Genomic DNA, 26,390 nt, shown 5'->3' with positions numbered 1-26,390 from the left:
TGTCAAGAGAATAAAAAAAAAAGCAGTGGGATATTCATGGACACTACTGACATAGGCCTCCTATGGAGAAGAGTGGGGCTTGTGGGTTGGGTGTGTGTAAGTGCCAGAGGTGTGTAAATGCCTCTGTCTGAATGCTGAGTCTAAAAGTGAGGTTGTTCAACAGAGAGGTTTGCAGTAAGTGGGCGACACAAATGGCTGGGAAGAGCATGATGCTCCTTAGTTCCTAATAACTGTTTTTTAAGAAATGCCATAGGAATATAGAAGAAATTTCTCTTGTGTTCCTTGGAAAACAACTTGGAGCATTTGTACCATAGATTACTACACTGTTCCCAGTATCAAGAGGCTGATGAATCCCAATATTAGTCTTTGACTTTTGGCTCAAATGTTCATTTTGTTCTACTTTTGAGAATTGAGACACAGATTCTTGGACCAAGGATAAATCAGGCTTTCAGAAAAGTTTGTTTATTAGGGAGGGAAGAGGTCTAAGGAACCTTCAGTTATCTGATACAAGTTCAGCAGGGGCAGGTCTCTGTCACTATCACATGTTAGGAGGGATGAATTGCAAGAGAAGGATTGTCATGATGGAAAGAAAAAAATACTCTCTGGCATCCAAGTCCACTCAGCATTTTCCATCATTTTGAAACCTAATTTTCCCATGAGACTTCCTAAAGGAAAGAATCAGAATCAACATTTCATGAATAAAATGTCAGAACTACAAAAACTCTTTAAAATTATTTTATCTATCATCCTTGTTTTATATTTAAGGAAACTAAGAACCAGAGCATGAAGGAAAGGGACGACAAATAAAAGCCAGGCTATTGGATTTCCTGCCCGGTTACCCTTCAATGATTCTAAGATGCTATGGAAGATATTGTGACCTATGCTACAATCTCTTTGAAAATAAATTTTTCAATCAGGTCTGAGAGTGTAATCTATAAGACCCATCAATCCTCATCTTATTCGGTTAACACTCTCATGCTTTGGCCCAATTCCTCATGACTGGGGATGATGTGGGGTTTACACATTCCTGTCATTGCTCCTTTTACAAAATTACAAAATGATTGTTGGGTTGAGGGCTCCAGTCTGATGCCAAGAGGAGAATTTTACTCCCTGTGAGCTGTACTGGCTTACACAGAGATCAATCTGAAGCCATAGTTTTGTGAGATCTCAGTGTCTAATCACTGGTAATCATGTCCTATATGTCCAAAAACCTAAACACCGATTCTTAGCAAAAGGATCCAAACCTGCAGTCACCTCATCCTAGCTCAGTTTCAGGCACATAAGAGATTGAAGGTATCTGGGAGAAGGCAAGCCAGAAGGACCTGAAACAGCACAGAGAACAGGGAGTCTGCTTTCCACCGCAGCGGGCTTTCTATTATTACCACATGCTTCTCTGAGTGGAGACTGATTAGCATCTGTACAAACTAAAACAAATTCCTGGCTTTGAGGCTGATGCACTTGGTAGAAGAGCTACATAGTAACTGCTGTGGACTAAGCTTGTCTTTGTTCTCTTCTTTCTCCCCCAAACAGTACTCACATGCTCTCAATACAGAAGATGCAGGGGTTTTCATAGGTTACAAAATTAGTGCCACAGATGGGTTGATATAAATCAGGGCAGGGGTTCGCTGTTCCAGTGAACCAACTCAAGTCTACTTTCTTATATGGACATTTCACCTGAAATTCAGTTGAAAAAAATAATAATGGTTACAATTGCCCTCACAGACAGGTAGATAACCGCTGGACTTGATTAGGAAAATCTAAACACAGTCAGGATCCTATCACTATCACACAAAGCTCTTACAGCTGCCCCTCCACAAACCAGTGGAGGAAGAACAATTGATGTTCTTCCAACTGACAACCACGATGCCCTTATTGTGAGGACTTCCTGAAAGTAACTGGGCACAGAGGGCTGCTACCCTATGGTGGGAGAAAGAAGAGTGGATAAACAGCATATATTGGGGAATATAGCTTCTTTCTCAATCTCCTTTATTTCCAGAATATTAGACATGGGAATAGTCTTAGGGATTTTCTGTGCCAACTGGGCAAAAAGCCCTGAAAGCCCATAATTGGAAAAGGGGCTTCTCTGAAATCCATATGCTTTGATTTAAAATACTTACCATGTTTTATCCATTTTCAAAATCCCCAAGTCAATTCTTTTCTCAAAGTTGTGAAATGTGAAAGCAGTTAGCATAATGCCTTGACTTTGTAGAGAAAACGAAAAACAAAGAGACATGTCTCATCGGGGACGGGAACCCCTGTCGGCTCATGATGCTGGTGTCAATGGCAGCTTGCAGCAGTGACTCAGGCTTGCTGGAACTTGAGGAGTTCTGGGGGCTCTATGAGTATCTGAGACAGATTGATAACATGCCTCTGATACAAGCTGGGAGGGAGTTTTGGCTGAATGTGTAGAGAAAGAGGGGATCATATTTGAGCTTAGAAACTCTTCTCTTTCTTTCCATATGCAACACCACCAGCATGGCCAGGCCCCATCATCTACCTCTTGTATATCTGTCACCTAATTAATCCCCCCACTTCCTCTGTTCTCCTGGCAATTGTTGGTGCTCAAAAATATATCCTAGGCAGTAGGGAGGGTTCTCTGGTTGTCAAATGATCAAATCTTGGTGTGGTTCTCAGTTTGGACACTCTACTCGGGGCTCTTGTACCTGCAGTGTACCTGCCCGTTCATGTGAGTGGACTCTGTAGAATGCCCCAGATGCCATTCCTGAAATAAGGTTATAACACAGTAATTCTAAAGAAAACTCAGATTAGACTGTCAATCCTGAGAAATAGAGTGGAAGAGTACCTTAACAGTTCCATGTGGTGGCCACCAGTTTCGACGGCCTGAAACTAAGACATAATTGAAAATAGTTGCAGAGTATAATATCTGGTGAATCCTAGCTTGATCTGTTGGCAGAATTAAAGAATTCTAATTTATTACCAAGGAAGCTTGCAATATGAAAACATGGTTTTATCTATACATGCATTCATTTCCTCCCCCGCAAAAATGTGGAATAACTCTTCTACTCCTGATTGGTAATCAGTAAGCAATCACTGCTCTCATAAATGTTGCCAGTCCAGTATACCAAATACGTTTTTGATTAATAGTAGCTAGCTTGGGCTTGAGAGGATTCAGGACCAGTAGTCAAAATGTAAAAAAAAGATTAAGAAATGCTGGAACTTTAAAGAGATCATTAGCCCAATCTCTGTATTTTACAGAGGGAAAAGACTCTTGCTAATGCCCAGGAATTTCTGGTAATACGTGAAAATTCAAGCTCTTCAGTTCTTAAGGCTAGGTATCTTTAAAACTCCCTATAGGACTCTTCTCTAAAAGAGGACAAAAAAGGTAACACCAATTCAAATTCATGGCAAAGTATTTTTAAAAGTTTTGAGTCTTTGAGATGTGCTGTGGACATATTACCAATCACTTTAACATCATACCTCACTGAAGCCCCCAAGCCCTCTGGTCCCCATGAGTTAAGTTTTATAATCTGTACTAACAGATGGGAAACAAAGGCCCTTACACTTAGCTCAGAGTCTTTTCTTGGGACCACACTCCATTGGCTTTCTCTCTATAGATACAGATACATATAGTAAAATGATACTCTTACATAAATAAATAGAAAATAATTCTAAAGCATTCTTTTGGATTACAATATCAATCTTACAAATCAGCCATACATAACTCCCAAAACCAGTCAAATTACTCACCAGAAGATAATGCCCAATGTATCAAGATGAAGAACAAAAGTGAGCAGAATACTGGAAGATACTTGGCCATTTTTCCTCCTGGTGTGTGTATCCTTAGAATGATGCTTTGAGATATTGCCTCAGGATGTTTCCCTCTAGAACAATCACTAGAGCAAAGTAATCAAGATATAAAGATGATCTGTGAAGTGAATATCCACCTTTAGCCTTCCCACTGTAGCCACTGTATACCACGCCTGGAAAGCCTATCATTTCACCCTTCCCCAAGAACAAATGTTCAGAAAAGCTTAACTTGGTTAGTCATAAATAAAAATATAGAACTCAATGATAGATCTGTGACTACTTAGAAGACAGAAGTAAATCAGAGGTTACTCTTTGGACAGAATTATATTATTTTAGTGTGGAGGTGTTTTAAGTGTCTTGAAAAGGTGACCCCTTACCTGAAGATTCACCCCAATTTTCTCCTTTGAGGAGATACGAAGAAAATGATAAGGCCATTAGAGGCTTCTAGATAGTAAGACTTTCTCAACAGAGGAAGCAGGTCTGTACTAGCTCATGAAGCAGAGACTACCCCTTTGCAGTAGGACAAAGATAATATTTTAGGCATAAGTGGTTGTGCTGAGAATCTTCTGACATGGAATGCTTATCTTTTTTGGAGCACTCTGACAGAGTACATAGGGAGAAATGCTGTTCCATCTCATGGGGGCCCCAAAGTTATTTTCATCTAGACATCCAGCAAGGGAGAAGTCAGTGAGCAAGTTGTCCTGTGGGATCGCCTTCCCTTGTAGCAGACTTTCCAATCCTAGAGAATGGTATAGGACAGTTCTAGGCCTGACCAAGGGACCACCTTGAACTCCCCTATTTCCTAATCCTACAAAAGTGACCTGGTCCTCCCTATGTGCTCTGGTGGACTTCATCGCTGCGCTGTAGCATATATAAATAGGCATCTGACATAAACTCTTTCCCAGAGACTATGGTGTGATCTGTGATATCTGAGACACAGTAAAGTCTCCAGGGTATTCTACTTCCCAAGGTGGTTGGAGGTTCTTGGCACAGGCTCTGGAGCTATCCTGCATGCTCCTGGGACAATCTAGGACATGTTTTTGCTAAGCATACACATCTCTTCCTGACATCATTCCTGGATTCCTGCAGGAACGGAGCAGCAATAGTGGACAATCTAGCTGTACTACAGCAGGATGCCAGATGCCTGCTTCCCTGCACATATATCCCCTTTGACCCACCTCAGAAAGAAGAGAAAAGGAAGAGAGATGTAACATGTTCTTTTGTGGCTCGTGCCTCTTTTGAGAAGCAGGTAGGAGGGCTTCAGGAGTGGGTAGGGTAGGTATGTAGGAGAGAGAAAGCACTGAGGCATTGTGTGCTGGGAGGAGCAGGCCCCGGAGGCCCAATATTCAGGGTAAATCAGAGTCAAACCTCAGCAGGAGTCATTGGGAAAGGAAGCACAGAGCTGCCTAGAAGCCTTGGGGGTAGGAATGGATCACTGGACACTGGACAGGGCAGCCCTTGACAGGCAATCCAAACAGGCAATGGCATGAGGAAAGAGCATAGCAGAAAAAGCAGAGTATGTTCCACAATAAGAATGATACCTGTGACCAGCGTGAAAAATACAGAAATAGCTGCATAAGAAAGGAGGCTGGTGATGCATGAGGGCTCTGGACGCCATTTGCATTTGGTCCAGCCTTTCTCTTGAATTGATCCAGAGCCTTTGCAACTTTGTAACCTGGAAGATTTGTGGTCATGGCTGAGTTTCCTCTTGCTGTCTGAACTTCCTGCCTCCATCTTCCTTCCTGTAAAGAATAGTTGTTCTTATACCAAGGAAATAAGTGAACTTGAGAAAACTGGAAAAATGGGAATTAAAAAAAAGAAATAAAAAGACGTGAAATCTCAAAACCCAGAGATAACTGTTAAACATGTATTGGATATTATGGTTCCATTTTTAAAAAATCAAAATTTTGTAGTACTGTATATTGTTTTCTGCCTTTTCCACTTAGAAATGTACTGTGACATGTTCTTGATTTTTTTTTTTTTTTTTTTTGACATTTTCTTGATTTTTAAGTGTAGTCATACAGTATATGAATTTAGGTGCCTGGTGCCATATGCTGTCACATATATGGGTTTTTATATATTAATATTCTCCCATTGTTGCTCAATTAGATTGATTCCAGTTTTCATTATTATTAGCATTGCTAGAATAAATAAATTTTTATTTACTTCGGTTAATTTATTTCTTATTAACTTTAATAAATGTGCTTAAAAACAAACTGACTGGAAAATTCCAGAAAGGACCTGACTAACCTAGAATATGAAAGAGGTGTTTTTCACCCAATCTGTGGACTCCATGCTTATAATCTAATGTGGAGCATTTTGAAAATACAATGCCACCTTACTAAGTGAATCATCTGTCATCCAGTTCAGAGAGAGAGAGGGACTCCATTGCATAAAAAACATTACAGAAGAAAAAGTAAAACATCAAAGGAAAGGAATGAGGCTAAAATATCTATAGCTTTTCCAAACTCCCACAAATTCCAGTTGAATAATATTGGGTGAGGAGAATATATAAGATTAAGGAATCACATCTCTCTCAGAGAATCCTTAGTCTATGACTTCCTCATCATCTATTATACCCAGGGCTTAATTCTAAAAGCTATAACGTGGAGCTTTTTCCTGGGTGGCAGTCTCCTCTTCCTAGCTATGAAATGATTTGATTTGTGGTCATGGTTGAGTTTCCTCCTGTTACCTGAACTTTCCGCCTCCATCTTTCTTTTCATTTTCAAAAACCCACACCTTACTGTACAATCCAAAGCAGGTGCTTATTACCTTTCAAGGATACCAAAATCTTCTACAGGATTTAACATACAGCTCCAGTGTTCTCTGCAGAAAGGAAAGTTTTAGCTCCACTGCTCAAATTACAGAGCTTTCTTGTCTAGCCCATTCTGTTAACCAATTATCTTACTACCAGAGCACTGAGCTGCTTTCCTGTACGTCCCAATAGCTGTCCTTCCCTCACAGAATAGCCACCACACAAATGTCAGTCCAGGCTATAGGATAAAGCCTTTTTCTTCTCAAGGATTTTTTGGAAGCCATAGGACAGCATTAGCCAGACTCACATAATCTCCTGCTCTGGTCTTGAGCATTGATTTGGGTAACAGAATTCCTGACCTGTTCTTTTGGCCTCAATAACCGTCACATTCCTCTCACCTGACAAACATTTAGACAGGCTTCTAACTGATCATTTACTTTAGAAATCTTATCGTTATAAATTCTTTCTCTGGTGCCTCGAGATGTAATTCTTTTTGGAAGCCCCTGGCCAGTTTTACAACCCAGAAAGGTCTTTCTTGAGGACCCTGGAAGGATCCCTTTGAAATGCAGCCATCATGAAAGACTGCAGATTCTCTCCTAGTTTCCCTGAAAGGGCGGAACCTAACTTCTTGTGGACACTTTGCTCTAAGTTGCAAAAGCTATTTCTGTCATAAAGATATGAGAAGTTTATATTTCCTTCAGATAAAGCCAATGAGCTAACATAGCATGCCTATGATTTTCCTCTGATCTCCTCTGTTGCTTTCTCACTAACTCACCCAGACCTTAAGAATCCTCCTCCTTTTTTTTTTTTTTTTTTTCCCTCCAACAGCACTAAGCTCATTCTGAGCTCAGGCTTCTCTTACCTATTCCAACAGCACTGGACATGCCTTCCTTACCTATTTAATTTTGTCTGATGCAATCTTCGTTTTAACAGGAGCATCCCACATGCCCAATAAGTCAAATTTTCTTGTCTCTTTTCTTTGGACTGAATCACTGTTTTGTTGCAATATCCTAGATTTCTTTTTAAGACCAATTCTCAACCTCATATACAAGTGTCAGCCTTCCTATCTTGCGTACCTGCAATTCTAGCATAAAACGGAAGCACTTACTTCTCATTAGTCTTACTTCTTTCTTTCATTGCCCATTTGTTTGCTCTTTAGCATTCAGAGGTCCTCCCTGAACTACCCACTCACTGGCCTGCTGTTCCCTGTTGGTAACTTCTGATTGCTACTGCCTGTCCCCTAGGATTAACCAAGAAGTGGAATTGAGACAGGTCAAGGTTCCCTTTTATTGTCTGCATCCTTTGTTCTCCCTAAAACTCCCACCCTTGGCTATACAGATGTACATGAATTTGTGTTCGAAAAGGATGGAGAAAAGAAAATCTTTGAAGGGAATTACCGAGAAGGGGGAGAAGGTAAAAAGCTTGTAAGATAGAGATGAGTTTCTTCAAAGAGGAGAAGGAAAATGAGAAATCCTTAAGGCAAGGCTCTGATGGTGAGCTCACCTAGTGTCTGATCTGATTCCTCTTCCCTTAGGCTTCTATTTCTTTTCAAAGACTGATTTGCTTTTCTTCATTTCATTTTGGGGCAGCAAATCCTCTCCACAATCTCTTACTGGGAAGTCTGGAGGAGAGGCTCTGGCCATCTAAATTGTGAGGGCCCAGCTTAAGTGTGGGCACTTTGAGTCAACTCTTTGCGGTGTTCTGATCAGTGTGAGTTGAAGACATCCCACTTTCTTTTCAGGGTTGTTCCTGAGAAACACACATAGACAGACACACACTCACACTTCTGCTTGCCAAAATTAAACATTAATCCTCAGATGGTACAAGTTTTCAAATTATATATTGTGACCCTTCAGTGGGTTGTGAAATTTATTTTGTTACCACCACTATTTTAAAATAAAATATAGTAAAATGGAATGAATAGAGTAGAATAACATACAAATTACAATGTAACTTCAACAGTGTGTTTGTTTTTCTAGGTGGTGAAGTAGATTATATTTTTTCCCCTGTGAGTCACATTCAATAAAGTTTAAAAACCCCAAGAATAAATCTACAAGGAAATAAAAATTTGCTATCTGAAAGCTCTGTACCTTTGTACCTCTGTATCTGCTATCTGTGTCTCTTATAAGAAGAAAATAAGGGTGTGTTGGTTTTGTTTTTTTTTTTACGTTTCCTGCCAAAAGCCAGATAGAGTGCTTTGTTCTTAGCAATTCAACAAGCATTTCTATGTCCCTACTTGAAACCCTTCTGTCTTCCCCTTCATAGTTACTAGAACATCAGAGGCACTTAATAAGCTTGTTTCTTGAATGACTTAATGAAAACTTCCTCCAGTTGCAACATACCATACTATCCCCAAGAATCAAACTAACTGTACCAGCATTTGGGAAAAGCAAAGTGTTGTGGTAAGTGTTTCAAATGACACATTGATGTTATGAAAAGTCTAAGCCCTCAGGTGTTGTATAGTCTAAGGGGGTTGGCATAGAGGAAAAAAGCAGATGAGAAATTGTAATTCAAAATGTACCATGAAAATAGGTTTTCAAATCAAGTAGTAGCATTATTAATGCTGGATAAATGTGGATATATATTTGTTTTAAGGCATAGGATGTGCTCTATCTTAATAATTTTCCCCTAATATTGATATACAGTAATATACATTTTACAAGAAGCACTGCATTGAGAGGATTCCACAAATTATAGTACTCTTGTTTCTTTTCATTTAGCTCAAAATACTTTTAGTTTCTCATTTGATTTCTTCTTTGACTGAGGGTTTATTTATTGCTGTGATATATACTTTCCAAATATTGAGGATTTTCCAGAGATTTTTTCTTTTCTTTTTTTTTTTTTAATTTTTTATTTATTTGTGATAGTCACACACAGAGAGAGAGAGAGAGGCAGAGACACAGGCAGAGGGAGAAGCAGGCTCCATTCACCTGGAGCCCGACGTGGGATTCGATCCCAGGTCTCCAGGATCGCGCCCTGGGCCAAAGGCAGGCGCCAAACCACTGCGCCACCCAGGGATCCCAGAGATTTTTTTTTCTTATTCAATATGGTTGTGGTCAGAGGACATATGCCATATGACTTGAATTCTTTTAAATTTATTGATATTTGTTTTATGGCCAAGAAAGTGGTCTATCTTAGTAAATATTTCATGTGTACTTAAGAAAAATGTTTACACTGCTGTTGTTGAGAGGAGTGTTCTCAGGTCATGTGGTTGATATTATTGTTCAATTCTGCTACACGATTGTTAATACTCTTATTAATTTTTGAGAGATGGATATTGAAATAACTGGCATGATCATGGATTTGTTTATTTTTCCTTGCACTTAGATTCATTTTTTTATTTGCAAATCTTGAAGTTCTGAAGTTCTGTATTGAGGTTCATAAACATTTAAGATTTTTATATCTCTTTACTTGACAACTTTATCATTATAAAATTTACTTCTCATCCTTTGAATTATTCTTTGGTCTAAAATTTATTTTGCTCATATTAACATTGCCATTCCCGCTTTCTTTTGGCTAATATTAACATGGTAAACCTTATCTTTTTTTTTTAATTTTTATTTATTTTTGATAGTCAGAGAGAGAGAGAGGCAGAGACATAGGCAGAGGGAGAAGCAGGCTCCATGTACCGGGAGCCCGACGTGGGATTCGATCCCCGGTCTCCAGGATCGCGACCTGGGCCAAAGGCAGGCACTAAACTGCTGCGCCACCCAGGGATCCCCTGGTAAACCTTATCTTATCCTTTTATTTGTATCCTATTTGTGCTTTTAATTTATTGATTAATTAATTTATAAGGATTTTGTCTGAAAGTAATCGCTACACCCAACATGGGGTTTGAACTCACAACCCTGAGATGAAGAGTTGTGTGCTCTATTGACTGAGCCAGCTGGGCACCCCTGTACCTTTTTTTAAAAGTGTATTTCTTGTAAACACACTTGCTTTTTTTTTTAAATCTAGCCTTGCTTTTTAAAAAATTCTGTCTAGCAATCTCTTCCTTTAATTGGAATGTTTAGACCATTCATATTTAATATGATGACTGATATACTTAATGTCAGGGTTAATTTTATATGTCAACTTGGCTTGTGCCCAGACATTTGGTCAGACACAAGCTGAGATGTTACTATGAAGATATTTTTCGGATACAGTCAACATTTAAATTAGTAGATCTCGTTATTATTGTTTGTAATTAAATTATTTATTACTTAAGGTCAACATCCATGTACCCACCATTCTAGTGATGAGTTGGAATGGCTATCATCCTAAAAGGCTCCCCCATGTTATTGCCTGCTATACACTGAATATTTGTGTCCCCATCTAATTCTTATGTTGAAGCCTAGTTGCCAATGTGTTGGTATTATGAGGTAGGACTTTTGGGTGGTGATTAGGTCATGAAGGCAGAGTCCAGAGAGCTCCCTTTCCCCTTCTGCCATGTGAGGACACAGCAAGAAGACAGTTCTCACCAGACACTGAATCTTCTGGTACCTTGATCTTGGACTTGCCAGACTCTAGAACTACGAGAAATAAATGTTTGCTCTTTAAGCCTCCCAGTTAATGGTATTTTTGTTACAACAGCCCAAATAGACTAAGGCACTGCCTTAGTCACAGACTCTATTCTGATTTATATGTTAATCGCTCACATGAATATTTAATAGTTTTACTACCTATAAATGTCTCCTTAAAAAAGATATTTTAGCTTTTAGGATTTCCTTTTTGGGACTGAAAATTCTGCTTCTTGACTGCCTTCAGACTTGAGCGGCAACATCAATACTCCCCTCAGTCTCCAGCCTGCTGAACTACTTACCAGGTTCCATAATCACATGAGCCAATTAAAGTAAATCTTTTCCTTTTTCTCTTTTCTCTGTCTCTTTCTCTCTCTACATCCACATGCACATGCACACAAAACACATAATTTGGTTTTCCTGAAGAACCCTAACTAACACAATGATGTTGAGTCTACCATTTTGCCACTTGCTTTTTTATCTTTCCAATCTGTTTTTCCCCTCAACCTCCTTTCTTTGTCTTCTTGTGCACACATGAATATAAGTAGCTTCTCATAGTGTACCTTTAAGTAATATTATACCATTTAACTAAGCACAGAATCTTAGAATATTTTCATTTGTCTCTTCTATTGTCACATTGTCATGCATTTTATTTTCACATATGAAAAATAAAAATAAAGTTCTGGCAATTTAGCTACTATGGATGAAATTATGTCCCCTCCAAATATGAATGTGAAAACACTAACCCCCATTGTGACTGTTTTTGGAGATAGGGCTTTAGGCAGCAATTTAGGTTAAATGAGATCATAAGATTCAGGTCTTCCTTCAGTTCTTATTGTACCTTTAACAATTCTTGATTTTATAGTCTTTTATATTGTATAGTAATCAACTCTTCAAAAGAGTGTCTCTGACTAGTCTACAAACTCCTTAATGGCATGGATTCTTTGCCCATTTGCATTGCCTTTTTCTACACAACACATTGCTTGACCTATAGTGATCTTTCTATGTGTGTTGTTAGAAAAGACACACAACTCTCTACAAAATAGCAGGCAAGCATTTGGCCAATCTTTACTAAAAAAGCATCATGCTTAGAGAACCTGGATGGCTCAGTCAGTTAAGCATCCAACTCTTGATTTTGGCTCAGGTCATGATCTTCAGATCTTGAGATTGAGCCCTGCATTGGGCTCTGTGCTCAGCAGGGAGTCTGCTTGAGGTTCTCCCTGTCTCCCCGCGCCCCCCACCCCCCGCATGCATGCTGTCTCTCTCCCTCTCAAATGAACAATAAATCTTTAAAAAAAAAAAAGAGCATTGTGCTTTGGACAGATGAACTTATAGGGCATAACTTTGTTCCTATTTAAAGACTTAGTGTTAGAAAATTCTCTTTACCAAGGAAAAATATCTCTCTTTGAATGTTACATTAATGACATGACTCTCCCTATGGAACACCAGAAATGAGAAAGCTCTGATCTCTATCTTATGATAATCCTGCATATGCCCTCATCTTTCCTAGCTACCTTGAACTTTCCTTGGGCATTTTAGTGACTTCAACAATTTAATCAGATTATATGGTTCTTAATATCTCCCCAACGTGATCAACAAAATGCCTTCCTTTGTGGTTGCCATTTGTGACTGAGTCCTCTTTAAATAGATATCTAATGTCTAAATACATTCCTAGTTGATAGTATTATGGATTCTTACTCTTTCTCCAAAGCTGAATTATACACTTTTTTATTATTGTTGCTAAAGGTACTAATATAAGACTTGTGGTCAGATCCATCCCTTGACCCATGTTTGCTTAAAAATCATGAGATTTTTTTTTTTTAAATGGGATTCTAAGAGTAGATTCTTCTCTCACCAGTGTGCATACAATCTTCCAGTTCTCAAACTGAGTAAAAATAGAGGAAATCTTTCTGTGTAACCCACTGAGGGAAATGACCATAGACATTCTGCTTAACAGACAGTCACATCCAGAGACAAACTTGAAAGATTTCTGCTAAGAATCTTTTATTGAAGAATCAAATCCACATATTTGCCCCCATAACCATTTAAAGAGATTGGTTCTCTACATGGAATCTGCCAAAGGGAACTTGGGATCCAAATCTCAGCACTCTCCATGCTTGGCCAAAAAGATTGTACCACGACTCTTCCTACAAGAAAAATCATTTTTTTTTTTAAAAGGAAAGTTTTAGAGATCTTAAACTTAAATTGAAATTTTAATATTCTTAGATCAAGCCAGCCAAATGAGCACAGAGCATGAAAGGTGAATAATTATTAGCTGAACTCCAGCATGGTGGAAAAAGGAATTTAATGTAGTCAAATCCAGTATCAGAACCCCCCAAAAAATCTATAAATATCTCTGTTACCTGCCATTTAATAATATTATGATGTTGATCAAGTCTCCTTTTCCAGCTTCAGTTCCTTTCTACCACTTTCTTTCTCTTGCCCTCTCTCTCTCTTTCTCACTTTTTACTTCTTTTTGTAAAATATTATAATTATCGGGCAGCCTGGGTGGCTCAGCAGTTTAGTGCCACCTTCAGCCCAGGGCCTGATCCTGGAGACCCAGGATTGAGTCCTGTGTCGGGCTCCCTGCATGGAGCTTGCTTCTCCCTCTGCCTCTCTCTCTCTCTCTCTCTCTCTCTCTGTGTGTGTCTCTCATGAATAAATAAATAAAATCTTAAAAAATATTATAATTATCAGTGAACCATGTGACTGTTAACACTTTGTAGGAGCATCTCACTTAATTAGGTAGCTATGATGGTTTCTGGCTCTGCAGGAAAGGCTGTTTTTGCAAATAGTACATTAAATTCAGAACTTACACAACAGCATTGCAAAACGAACATTTGTTGGAATAGTTTTTTCCATCAGATCCACAGAGAGGTCTGTAATCCATGGTACACATATCAGAATATTCGGTGCACTCAATATCCTTCAGTCCAAAAAAAAAAAAAAAAGGAAAAAAAGAAAGAACAATCTCAAATTATTAAATCATAGAAAATAAACTGTTTTAAGGCCTATGAGAAGTCACTTAGCCCTCAATCCCATATGCAAAAAGACATATCTTCTTTAATTTCCAAAATCTGACCCAGTAATGGTGACAATCTTGTCACAGTAAGAGATAGCTTAGCTTGAGGTTAGGGCTTCCCTCCCAACTCATTCTCCACAGGGAACTGGTAAATAGAGTACATCCAGTGGATTTTATCTTGTACTTAATTTCCAAACCAGTCCTCTCCTTGTCACACTGTTATCCACTTTATTTAGGCCCTCCTATGTCTTGCCTGCATAGTTGCAGATGTCCGCCAGTTTGCTGCCCAGTGTCTATGCTTAGCTAAGATTTCAGTCACCTGCCACATTGATGTCAGAGTGATTCTTTAAAAACCAATTTGTTGTTTATTATCAGATCTTGTTTTTTGATTAGTTAATTAATTCCCCATCTACAGAACATCCCCTCATAAGCTGTGCTTACCTCTCTCATCTGCTTGACCTGTAACTCCAACTAAATTTGAATTCTCAGAGTGTTTCCTGCTCTCCTAAACATCCCTGTGCCTTCGCTTAGGCTGTTTTTCTGTCTCACCTGACCTTACCCACTGTGTCCAACACAACAACTCCTAAGACTCCTAGTCCTCCTTAGAAGTCAGTTTAACTCTTTTTATAACAGTTTCTTGACAACATTTATCTCTCTTACCCATCAAATTGAGTCAGATGTCACTCCTTAAAATGAACTGTCTTTAGTACCACAGCACCATATTTTTATTTCTCTTGTCACATTTCAAACTGTATTAAAATTATTGACATCCACTCACATAGTTCTTTACTCCTGAATTGTCTTTATAGTTGTTCTTGAAATTTTTTTCTGTTTTTTAAAAAATAACTTCCTTTATTGTTATGAGAGTGTCCTTAAGTCCCTAGTGTCCTCTTCTTAATCTGCTAATTAGCTGCAGCATTAGAAAACAACCACATCTATACCAAACTGCCCCAGTTAAGGGGCTATGAGTAAAATTTGTGGAGTCTTCTTCTGGAGAAGTAAGTTAACTATGCTCATGTCTTTTGTTTGGCTGGCCTTATAACTTATCTATGACTATACATACTCATAGATAATTTCTAGAATGTCTATTTTAAAACTTTCATAAAGTGAGGAATTATTGTAACCCTTCATATTAGGAATAAATGAAACTTCCTTGTATACTTACACATGCAGTATCCTGAAGTTTCCTGACTTCAAATTTTTTGTTTCTGAAAGAAGATTTTATTAAATAGGTAATTCATTACTTGGCATTTTACAATCTACAGAATAAAATACAATCATATGTCATTTTGTGTTGCCTGTTTTGTACTGAGAATGAGGCGCTCTGGTTAATATTCTACCCGGGTTGATGAATATTGACCATTAACACCTTCATGTATGATCATTTTGTAAACAAATAAAAATATAAGAAAGTAAGATCAACTCTAAGAGGAGATTGGGCATTTAAAAAATTAGTTCATAAATATTCAGATGAAAATTAAAGGCATAGTATAGTGTGAAAACATTTTTGCAGTTAAGAAAAAAATATATTCAAATTCATCTCTGGCACTTATAGTCTGTGTAATTTTGTTACAGTCACTTCTAAGATTTCTGTCTTCTAAAAGGAGGTTATGAGATGATAAAATCAGTAAGCTCTCATCAGTCTTTAGTCTCTTGCATTTTTATTAGTACCCGAGTTTGCATATCCTGAGAGACTTTATTCTGAATAACACTTGTTGTTACACTTGACTATAAATTTTCAGAAGGGTTAGAAAAGAAGGAGAAAATGATGAGAAGGAAGAAGAGCTCATTTCTGTAAATATTCAGTCTGTATTAGCTGTATAGCTAAGATTTGATGTGTTTTATCACAGTGAATCCTAAACACTATTAAATTTCTATATTATAGATGAGGATACTGAAGCATGTAGCAAATTGGTTTTTCTTTTTTGCCTAGTGTCACACAACCTCTAAGTGTAATCTGGATTCTAGACCAGATACGTGACAACAAAGCCCATGATTTTGATGTTACACATACAGTCATAAAGTAATGAATTCAAATTCCTGGAATGGCTGGTAAGAACTATTCTTTCATTTTCCTAGAAGCTGAGATGTTTACAGTTAGCAACTCATAATTTGTGGGGCTGCTGGTGGTAGGGGTCTCAACTATCCATTTGTACTCTCAATCTCCTCCCTAGACTTTTCCAGATAATTGTAAGAAGCAACATGGATTTTCTCTGGGGTATGAAAGATAGATCAAAGTCTTGTAAAGTACCTGTGGCAATTATTCAATAGGAAAGACACAACAGAAAATTATGGAATTTTGACCAAGATACATTTTCTGCCTGAGACTCAGCTTCCTCAAATGTAATGTGAGAATAAAAATGTCTATAGGTAACGCTAATGGCTGAGGAACAGTACATAATGTGAATGAGAATTTGGCTGGATAGCAAAGAAATATCTAGCTAAATTAATTAATTAATTAATTTTAACAAAGTAATGTCCAAAGGGTATTGGAAGAGCATGACAAAAGGTAGGATTTATCAAACCACCTTGTTGGAAACCAAGCAGGTTTTGGCCAATGTGGACTTTGTGATCTTAAAAAAAAAAAAAGAGGGGATACAAACTGAGTATGATACTTACAGAGTTAGCGCGCAAAACATGCATTCATTACTGTAAGTCTTATGATCTGTGCCACATATTGGTTGCAGGTGCCTTGGGCATGCAATCTGAGAGCCTTTTCCTTTGTAGTTGGAGCAGTCCACCTATAATTGGAACAAAAAACAATGGCCCACATTGTCTTCCTTCCATTCTATAGTCTTTCTCGTATCAAGTTGGTCAGAGAGAAAAGAGTGGAAAGAGTACTAGCTTCTTCAACTTTTTAGCAAACAACTAGAAGACCTTACATGGATCAGATGCTGTGCTACACAACTAGATCAGACATGAAACATTAGAGGTAGCTGTTTAAGAAGAAAATGTTAGTCTCTCCTTTTCGAGTTACAGTGAAAATACAATGGAATACTGAAAGTGAAAAATACTCAGAAAAGTTTAAAATGCCACCTAAAGGTAACAGTTTACTTTATCTGCTGTTCACCTTTTGCAAAGAGATTCCTTTGCGACCTTCAAAGAAAGAAACACCACCAGGAAAAGTGGAGTAGCAACGGTTTTACCTCCCTAGGAATTATTTCCATTCACAGTGAGCCAGTTTAGCTCCTTTCACAGCTCCATTTACACATCAGCTCTGGTATCATTTTTACCAAGACCCCACAGAGAAGTTTACACTCACCTCTCTTCCTATTGCTTGATCATCAAAAGAGAGTGGCATGCGGTGCATTTGAATAGAAGGAATCAGAGAAAGAACAAATTTCATAGTTAGAGGTGCAAGATTGAATTCATTGTTCACAGTGACTAAAACCTATTTCTGACATCCTTTGCCCAGGCCAGACCTAAGAGAGTTCACTTCTTTAGTCAGGACCAATTCAGGATGAAGCCAGAAATGTATGTGACTCTGATTAAAACAAAACAAAACAAAAACAAAACACAAAAACACAACACAACACCAGGGAAATTCCTGGTCTTTGGAGAAAGGGCTGTCATAGGTATCCAGGAATTTCTGTGAGCATGTCCAGGATAGGGTTGGGTTAAGGTCTCAAAGCTGCATAAGTTCTTTCTGAAAGGCAAGTCATAAGCCTGATGTCTTGATCAGGAACTGAGCAGGTTTCCCACAGTTCTTTTATTCTTTCTTTTTTATTATTATTAAGTATAGCCAAGGCAGTATGTTACATTAGTTTCAGGTGAACAACATAGTGATTTGACAAGTCTACACTACTGACTATATTCCCTATGCTGTACCTTTTATTCCCATGACAATCTTTTTATTCTTCTTCTCAGTCTCTCTTCCTCTTCTACGAGGTCTGACTACCACCCTCTCTTTGCTAATCAGGCCAATTCAGTTAATTTCTCAATTTTCTTCTGACTTTAACATTCTATTATTATTGAAGATTGAACAAACTGCAGTTAACATAAAGTCATTATCATTGAAAGGAATCCTAACTTACCAGGTGGAGGGCCAGCCCATGCGGTGGCTACAAGAGCAAAGATGGCAAAAACAGTGAGACTCTTCATAGTGATGATAAGTGAAGGTGGCAGGGACATGCTGCTCTGAGGCACACATACACGTATATATACATATATGCACAATGGGAGGGTCTCATCTTCATCAAGACTGACCTGTACAATGATGACTGGTTGTTAATCCAAGCTAGAGTGTTAATTTCATTTGTCAAGGAAAGCTTCCTTATTTCCTTGATTTATGGGCAGCTGAAATAGTTGTACCCTGAACTCACCTACCAGAACTGTCTTGCATAATAATCCTCTGGTTTCTTAGCAAATACAACAGCATGTCTATATTTGAGAACCAGTAAAATCATAGGTGGGGTAAAGAGACATTATATGAAATGCACAAAAGTTGAAATAGAAAATAGGAGCAATGAGAACATTTCATGAAAATGCACAGTAGTACACAATATGAATACTAAGTACTGTAATACCTTTTCTGGAGTTTGAAGATAATTTATAGTGTTTTATGAAGGCTTGTTGAGTGACTAAAAGAAACTTGTGAAATATGCAGACCAGTATTATTGCTACTTAGCAGATGGGACAACAAACACAGAAAGTTTAAGAGTTTTCTATTTAGTCAGAGTTAACAGTTGGAAAAGCCAGTTCTCCAGAATCCTAGACCTATACTTCTCTCATAATTTTTTTTTTTTACTGAGATAGGCTACTTCAGTAACAACAACCAATATTTATACTTAAAATCCAATTTTTAGCATAGTGTCTCATGCTTCTTAAGATCATAACCATGATATTTTCTGTTTAACACATTCTCCTGTGCCCATATCTATATATGTACGTACGTCCACCCCACCCACATAACTGACATTTTTTCAATAATGCAGGCCTGGCCTAATGATTTCTAATTACTTAGCACTTTCATCTCCATTACCTCATGTGAAGACATCAGCTCTCCAGAAGATAGAGTTAATGTGGATTTAAGATACAGTTAATTCCCAAAGGTCTAACTCAAAGATTGGAGGAATTAAGCAAATTGCCCAAAGCAGACAGCAAGTAAGTGATAGAATCTTGACCCAAACCAGATTTTCCAATTTCAGAACTTATGACCTTCCAGTAACTGGTTGTATTTGTTTCTAATTTTTTAAGTTGTGTCCCTCTCATTCATACTTTCCATTCTCCAATACCACCTCTTTTTCTCAGAAATAATTCTATAATTTTGGTTTATGCTATTGTGAAATTTGAATACTTCTACTGTATCCATATTTCAGTGCTTCTTCAGCATTTGAAATATGTATACTACAATGAGATGTGCTCCAGAAACTTTTCTTAATGAGATAAATGATCTTCTTCCCAAGTCATAGTGGAGCACCTGCTTAGAGAGATCAAATTCTGAGTAGATAACAGAAATGAGAAAAATGGCTCAGTCATGGTAAAGCTGGAAATGTCAGGAGCAAGCACCTGGGTCTGTGCCTTTCAAACTTTTCATTATTGTTATTTAATTAAGAAATGGAACTTTCCCCCCTTCCTGAATGTAATTTTGTGAGGCAAGCAAGAAATGAAACAATCTTTTAAAAAGGCAGAAACTAAATAGAAACAAGACAGAATTAAAGAGTCCCTACGTTTCCACCAGACAAATCCATGCAAATCTATTTGGAAACTGATCTAGAACACACACACGACAGGAAGTGAGGCCCTGGGAGGGAGAGTATCTTGTCCACTCAATGGACACTCAGTGAAACAGATCCCCAGACCACTCAGTGAAACAGATCCCCAGATTCTAGTACAAGATTTGCTCTGTTATGCCATATCTTCTCACACCATTACACCGCCTTATGTCAACATGGGATTTCTGCTCCTACTTGCTTTCCCAGAGAACATGAGGAACAATCTGCCACCTGGGTCCTAGACTCCATTCTCTACTGCTTACTAGATATCCTCTTCCTGATATCCCATACAATAGGATCTTCCAGTTCAACATGTTCCTAGAAGGCCTTGTTGCTAAATCTCATTTTTAATGGTTCTCTCCAGTTTCACTTTGTTAATATCTATCAGTAGCAACTCAATCCAGGAAAATTTAGGAATCTTCATTTCATCTCTGATTTTCACACTCACATTCCAATCTCTAACCAACTAAGTTTTAATTTGTATCTGTATCTTCCTCTCCAGGAAGAATATAAGTGTTTTTTCTTAGTTTGTTTGCTTTATTATTATTTTTTAAATTCAGAGTTCAAGAATAATAGCTTATAAATCTACCTCCAAAAAAAAAAATCTACCTCTCACGTTTCTTCCTTTTGGGATGACTGAAAAATTAACCCTGTCAACAAATTCTAAGAAGACTGCATTTTTCTTTCCTCCTTTTGCTACCTACTCAATAACTATCTAAGGACAATGCTCAACATCACTCAGCATCAGGGAAATACAAATCAAAACCACAATGAGATACCACCTCACACAGGTCAGAATGGCTAAATTTTACAACAGGAACAACAGATGTTGGCAAGGATGTGGAGAATGAGGAACCCATTTACACTGTTGGTGGGAATGCAAACTTGTAGCCGCTCTGGAAAATAGTATGAAGATTCTTCAAAAAGTTAAAAATTGAACTACCCTATGACCCAGCAATTTCATTACTAGATTTTTATCCAAAGGATACAAACATAGTGATTCAAAGGGGCACATGCACCCTAAAGTTTATAGCAGCAATGTGCACAACAGCCAAACTATGGAAAAAGCCCAGATGTCCATCAACAGATGAATGGATAAAGATGTGAGATATATATATATACTATATATGTATATATAAATATACATACATATATGTATGTATACATATACATATACATATATATAATAGTGTTACTCAGTCATCAAAAAGGAATGAAATCTTGCCATTTGCAACAATGTGGATGGAACTAGAGAGTATCGTGCCAAGTGAAAGAAGTCAGAGAAAGACAAATACCATATGATTTCACTCATATGTGAAATATAAGAAACAAAACAGATGAACATCATAGGGGAAAGGAAGGAAAAATAAAAAAAAACAGAGAGGGAGACAAATAATAAGAGACTCTTAACTATAGGAAACAAACAGAGTTGTTGTAGGGGAGGCAGTTGGGGCATGGGGTAACTGGGTGATGGGCATTAAGAAGGGCATTTGATGGAATAAGCACTGGGTGTTATATGCAACTGATGAATCACTAAATTCTACCTCTGAAACTAATAATACACTATATAGTAATTAAATTGAATTCAAATAAAAATAAATTTAAAAAATGTGTAGGATTATGTAAACTCAATACCATCACAACACATTGTCCAGATCAAAAGTTACTTTAAAGTGACTTCAAATCCATTCCTATTTCCAGTTCCTTAACAGGTTTAAGGTTTTATTTCAGAAAAAGCGTTGGTTGTGATTCTAGGGTAGCCAGTCCTAGGGGTGGATGTGCTCTGTGCATTAATTCTTAACAATCTCCAATATGATCTGACGCCTAGTAGGGGTGAGTTTTGATCAATAAATGTAGATATACAACATTATCTATTTCCTCTTTTTCTCTAAAATTATGTCTAATTCCAAATCTTCTGTTCTGTCAGGTTTTGGGGACATTTGGTCTCATTCATTATTGAGATTGGTGAGGATCTGAGATGGTTACACAGTGCACAAGAACATGAGGAGAGACCCTCTAATCTCTGGACAGTCATGGCTGCTGCCTGCATCCTGATGGTCCAAGCCAGATATAAATGGTTCCCGTCCCTGAGGTAGTTCCCTGATTCTGTGCCACCTATGGGAGGGGGTGATTTTTGGTTGAGATTGAGAACTCTTGAATCCAGGGTTCAGCAGATACCTTTTATAGTCATACACTCAAGTCTTCTGCCTTTTGAGGATGCTACCAAGCAGCAGTGTTGGTCAGTGTTAGAACTTTGTCCCTTTCATTTCTCTTGAAAATTTTATTGCTTCTACTTTGGTTACTTTCCAAAGCACACAAGCCATTAAGAATAATTTCTTGCCTATTATTTATGCTTTTGTCAGTTTTACTCAGATATCCTCTAAGGCAAAAAGTACACACTGTTTTCTTTTAGCTTTGTGTTAAGGGGGAAGGAAAGATACAGGGAAAACTAGTTAATAGCTTTTTAACCATTGCTTTTATTGTTGATGTGTTATTATTTCTTGTTTGACATATTGACATTAAAATGACCATCAACATTCCATTCCTCTTTAGAATATTATTCTTGTGCTTTTAAGTAAATGCTAATCTGGGGTCATGCAGCTCCACTAGCAATCCTCCAGTGGGCACTTATAATTGGAACTCCTTCAATTGTCTACTCCTCTTTTGAGTGCATAGGAACAGCCCCTGGGTAGAGAACGATGTGGCATTTCCTGCATGATTTAGCCATGCCTGTCCTGTGACCAAAGGTTGGGACTTAAGCAAATATCCTCTGTGAACACAACTTGTCCATAACTCATTTTTAGAGACCTTGGCAACAGGAGTTCTGGCAACTTTGTCACTTAAAATTCTAGGAGCAAAATGGATCCAGAGCTAAGAATATGATAGTTGAAAACTTTTCACTTTATTACTGCTCCTAAGACTTCTTTCATGTTTCATGTTTAAGTCAAGCCATTGGAATTCACTTTTCATTATTAATCCCATTTCTATATGTTAAAAAAATCAGCATGCGTACTTTCTTCTGCCACATGTTCCATAGATCTGGAATTGAATTATTCCACAAATAAACAGAAGTGACCGTTTCTGTAGATAATGAGCAATTTTCTGGATCACTAGACGCAAAATCTATTTCTCTGTCTGAAAACATATCGGATAGATAATATTTTATGAAGATGGAACTGGGGTTCATGAAGCCAGAGGGAATGGTGTAAGGAACACAAGATTAAAAAACACTTGAATTTGTATTTCTGATTTAGACCCACTTGGGTAAGCTCAGAAAATCACTTTCCCTCTCCAAGCTTCAGATTTCCATCTATGAAACATGCTGGATAAATCATATCTAATTTTTCTCTAGCTCTGTCAATTTGGGATATTATCAACCTGAAATAAAATGATCTTTTCCTGATTGCAATCTTATCAGGACATGTTACATATTTAGCTGATAAAAATCAATTAATTAGCTGAAAGTACAATGTCAATCACAACAGTCCACTTCACAGTGTATTTTTCTGGGGTCATGCTACTCCTTGCATTTCTCTTTAGCTGCAGCTTTTGCTAGTTTCTGAGAAAAGACCTCATGAATTTAGCCTTCTAGGCCGGGAGGAGAAGGGGAGATACATCTTATAAGATCATATTTTCATATAACTTGTTTGTTTACAGCTATTAGTGTCAGAAATATTTTATTTGTACCAGGAAGGGAATGCAGTTCCTTCTCTTAAGTTCCTCGAAAAATAATGGTCCTCTTCTATTCTTGTAGGCTTTATGCCATTGACCAGAACTGAGAGTTTCCATCCAATATTCCCTTTTAAAATTCTTATCTTAAGGGTCTGGTTTTACTCAACAACTTTTAATAAGCAATTGCTCCATGCCAGGCATTGATTGTACTAGGCACTGGGGATATAAACATGGACATTAAATGGTGTCTTCTCTTTAAAAAGTCAGTCTAGTGAGAGAGATGGACTTCTAAATAAGCAAGTACACAACAGTGACAGTAGGCCATGCAGGTATGAGGACAGGATGTTATGGGAGCATATCAAAAGAATAACTAATTTTTATTCTTTTATTTAAAATATTTATTTTCAGAGAAAGAGAGAGAGAGAGTATGCACAAGTAGGGGTGGGAGGGAGGAGCAGAGGCAGAGGGAAAGAGAAAAACTTAAGCAGGCTCCACAGCCAGCAGATCATGACCTAGGCCGAAATCAAGAGTCAGATGCTTTACCGGCTTTACCGATGGAGCCACCCAGGTGCTCCTAACTAATTTGTATTCTAAGGGGAAAGGGGTCATGTAAGGTTTCCAGAAAAAAGCTGTACCTTCAATGAGCAATAGCAAATTAGAATTTGGAGGGATGGACCTTGTGAGTTGGAAGGAAAACTGGGAGAAGGACCAGGGGTGGATAAAAAGAAGATGTTAGGAAGGGACATTTAGGAGAAGTTCAAGAAAATTATTCAAGGTAGAAGGGAGAGAGGACAATGTAAGAGTGGAGGCTAGAGAGATGAACGGAGGCCTTGTATGTTAGAAAGAGTGTGGAGTTCACCTTGGGACACCTTGGGAGCTAGAGAAACCACTTACAGGTTTTAAAAATAATGCCATCAGATCTGGACTTCAGAGCATTATTCTGCCCACAATAAAGAATGCAGTGGAAGGGAGAAGACAGAGGCAAGAAGATCATTTATAACGGTGCTGTGTTCAATCATCAAGTGATGATGATGGCTTGAACCAGACTTATCCATGGTGACTGACTCTATGGGGGATAAAAAGGGTGGGGATAGACAGAAGCCAATGCCTAGACAGGTTTGTCTCACTTTGCTTTCTTCTAGTACAGTGTGGTTACTTAGTAGGAGTGTTCAAAAATTCAAACTGGGGAATTAAATATATCAGTGTTTTGAAGAGGTCATTTGAAGTTTTTTTTAAAAATAGAGAGCTGTAAAGGATGGAGACAAGTCTGTTCAGAGGTCATTAGAAAAGTCCATTAGAGAGAAAAAGAGCGTCTAAAATTCAAAGCGTCAAATATTACAAGTACTGTAATAGATTAGAATGGTAAAAGCACACTTTATTTTCTGATAGCTTTGTGACAGAGGGCAAGGAAAAATACAAGGAAAACTAGTTAGTAGCAAAGAATCATCTAGAGGAAGACAGCACATCATCCCTCAAAATAATATGGAAGGAGCTCTATGGTCATATGAATTTCCATCAAGGATGACAAATATTTATTTTGACTTTTTTCCTGGGACTAATCCTCATTTGACAAAGTCTTCCTCTCTGTTCTCTCCTCATGCTCAAAGAATGAGTTATAGTCACAGGTTATTTAGATAGAACTTTCATTTCAATGCTGGAAAGAAAAAGGCACCTGTGTGCCATAATGGCATCAGAGAAAGAACAAGAATATCTTGCTATGTCTTTTTTCCAGGAGGTAAACAGATAGCAGTCATCACTGTAAAGGCCTCAGGACATATCCACTTCATTTACCATCATCTCTCTGTATAACACATGAGACTGGCCTTGATCAAAGTCAACCAAGAAGGCCACAAAGAATATTGGATTGGGGTACAAATCTGAGTCTTACTGTGTGCCTTGTTCAGCTTCAAGCACATATTAAATGTTTAGAAATGTCCATATTTATTATTTTCTATTATTCTATTTTCTTCTAGTTCTATTTTTTTTTATTTTTTTATTTTTATTTATGATAGGCACACAGTGAGAGAGAGAGAGGCAGAGACACAGGCAGAGGGAGAAGCAGGCTCCATGTACCGGGAGCCCGACGTGGGATTCGATCCCGGGTCTCCAGGATCACGCCCTGGGCCAAAGGCAGGCGCCAAACCGCTGCGCCACCCAGGGATCCCTCTATTTTTATTCTCTATTATCATGGAGTGAGAAATGTGTTTGGTGCTTAACAGCATAAAAGAGGGCCAAGAGACCAGTAAGTTACAAAGAAGGACAAGAGACAGATTCTTACCCACTACTGAGTTAGAGCCCACAGGTCAAACCTGGCCCACCACCTGTTTTTATAAATATACTTCTACTGGACCACAGCCATGTATATTTATTTACATAATTTAAATTCATTATTTATGCAACAGCATCATTGAGTGGTTTGTGACAGAGGCCTTATATCCCACAAAGCCTATGATATTTATACTTTGGCTGTTTACAGAGAAAGTTTGCCTACCTGTAGCCTAGACAAGTGCTCTCCTGGGGTGTTTCTGAAGCCTTGAGAGAGGAAAATTTCAGGGGAGTTCCTTACATGAGAAAATAAGGAGTTTGATACTGTTAGATCTCTGAAAACCCATATTCTGAATATAGAATCTGAAACAGCATCAGTTATAGAGAAATGTGTAAGTCTGTGATTGTAACCAATAAAATGTGTTAAAGTTTTGCCTTTTCACTTCTAACTCAGGATCATTTATCACTTCCAGGGCTAGAATTTTAGGGCTGGTTTGTGACGTAGGTCTGGTTTTCATTTGCCTCCCATCCACTGAACCAATAACTCAAGAAGCAAGTAAAAAATTAGTTCACTTGAAAAAAAATTAGTTTACTTGATATTTAATGCAGCTTTTTTGTTGTGACCATTTTGACACAGATGACATTTTATATTCACCTCTACTTTAGGTGAAATAAACTTCCACATTCACATTCAA

At 37.9% G+C, this 26,390-nt stretch overlaps 1 protein-coding gene and 1 non-coding gene across 5 annotated transcripts; both read right to left on the bottom strand.

Moving 5' to 3' along the window:
- Positions 1-447: 447 nt before the first annotated feature.
- On the bottom strand, positions 448-8,266 carry SPINK14 (serine peptidase inhibitor Kazal type 14 (putative)). 4 transcript variants are annotated; one of them, XM_035713713.2, is made up of 7 exons: positions 8,027-8,266; positions 5,310-5,510; positions 3,709-3,854; positions 2,804-2,904; positions 1,538-1,674; positions 1,245-1,322; positions 448-665 (listed from the first exon to the last, which is right to left on the bottom strand). In XM_035713713.2, exons 2-6 carry the CDS (start codon positions 5,390-5,392, stop codon positions 1,256-1,258), a joined length of 534 nt encoding a protein of 177 aa, XP_035569606.1. In that variant the 5' UTR covers positions 5,393-5,510; positions 8,027-8,266; the 3' UTR covers positions 448-665; positions 1,245-1,255. The 4 variants fall into 4 exon arrangements, 3 of the variants coding, with proteins under 3 accessions (XP_035569606.1, XP_035569607.1, XP_035569609.1); XR_004813971.1 differs by lacking the exons at positions 5,310-5,510; positions 8,027-8,266 and adding an exon at positions 4,947-5,035; XM_035713714.2 differs by lacking the exon at positions 1,245-1,322.
- Positions 8,267-13,001: 4,735 nt separating this feature from the next.
- On the bottom strand, positions 13,002-16,819 carry LOC112660589 (uncharacterized). Its single transcript, XR_007406413.1, has 4 exons — positions 16,664-16,819; positions 15,210-15,252; positions 13,839-13,948; positions 13,002-13,169 (listed from the first exon to the last, which is right to left on the bottom strand). It is a non-coding gene; the product is annotated as an uncharacterized LOC112660589 (transcript).
- Between the last annotated feature and the right edge of the window lie 9,571 nt (positions 16,820-26,390).

The sequence above is a fragment of the Canis lupus genome, chromosome 2, assembly GCF_003254725.2.
Source record: "Canis lupus dingo isolate Sandy chromosome 2, ASM325472v2, whole genome shotgun sequence".
NCBI classification, from domain to species: Eukaryota; Metazoa; Chordata; class Mammalia; order Carnivora; family Canidae; genus Canis; species Canis lupus.
This window is presented reverse-complemented; position numbering and strand designations above follow the sequence as displayed.

Excerpts from the sequence above, each read along its gene's own strand:
- SPINK14 (XM_035713713.2), bottom strand. The coding sequence starts at position 5,392 with ATGCAAATGGCGTCCAGAGCCCTCATGCATCACCAGCCTCCTTTCTTA. Across the intron at positions 3,855-5,309 it reads ATTTTTCACGCTGGTCACAG|TGATTGTTCTAGAGGGAAAC; the intron begins GTATCATTCTTA and ends ACTTTGCTCTAG. Across the intron at positions 1,675-2,803 it reads CACCACATGGAACTGTTAAG|GTGAAATGTCCATATAAGAA; the intron begins GTACTCTTCCAC and ends ACTGAATTTCAG.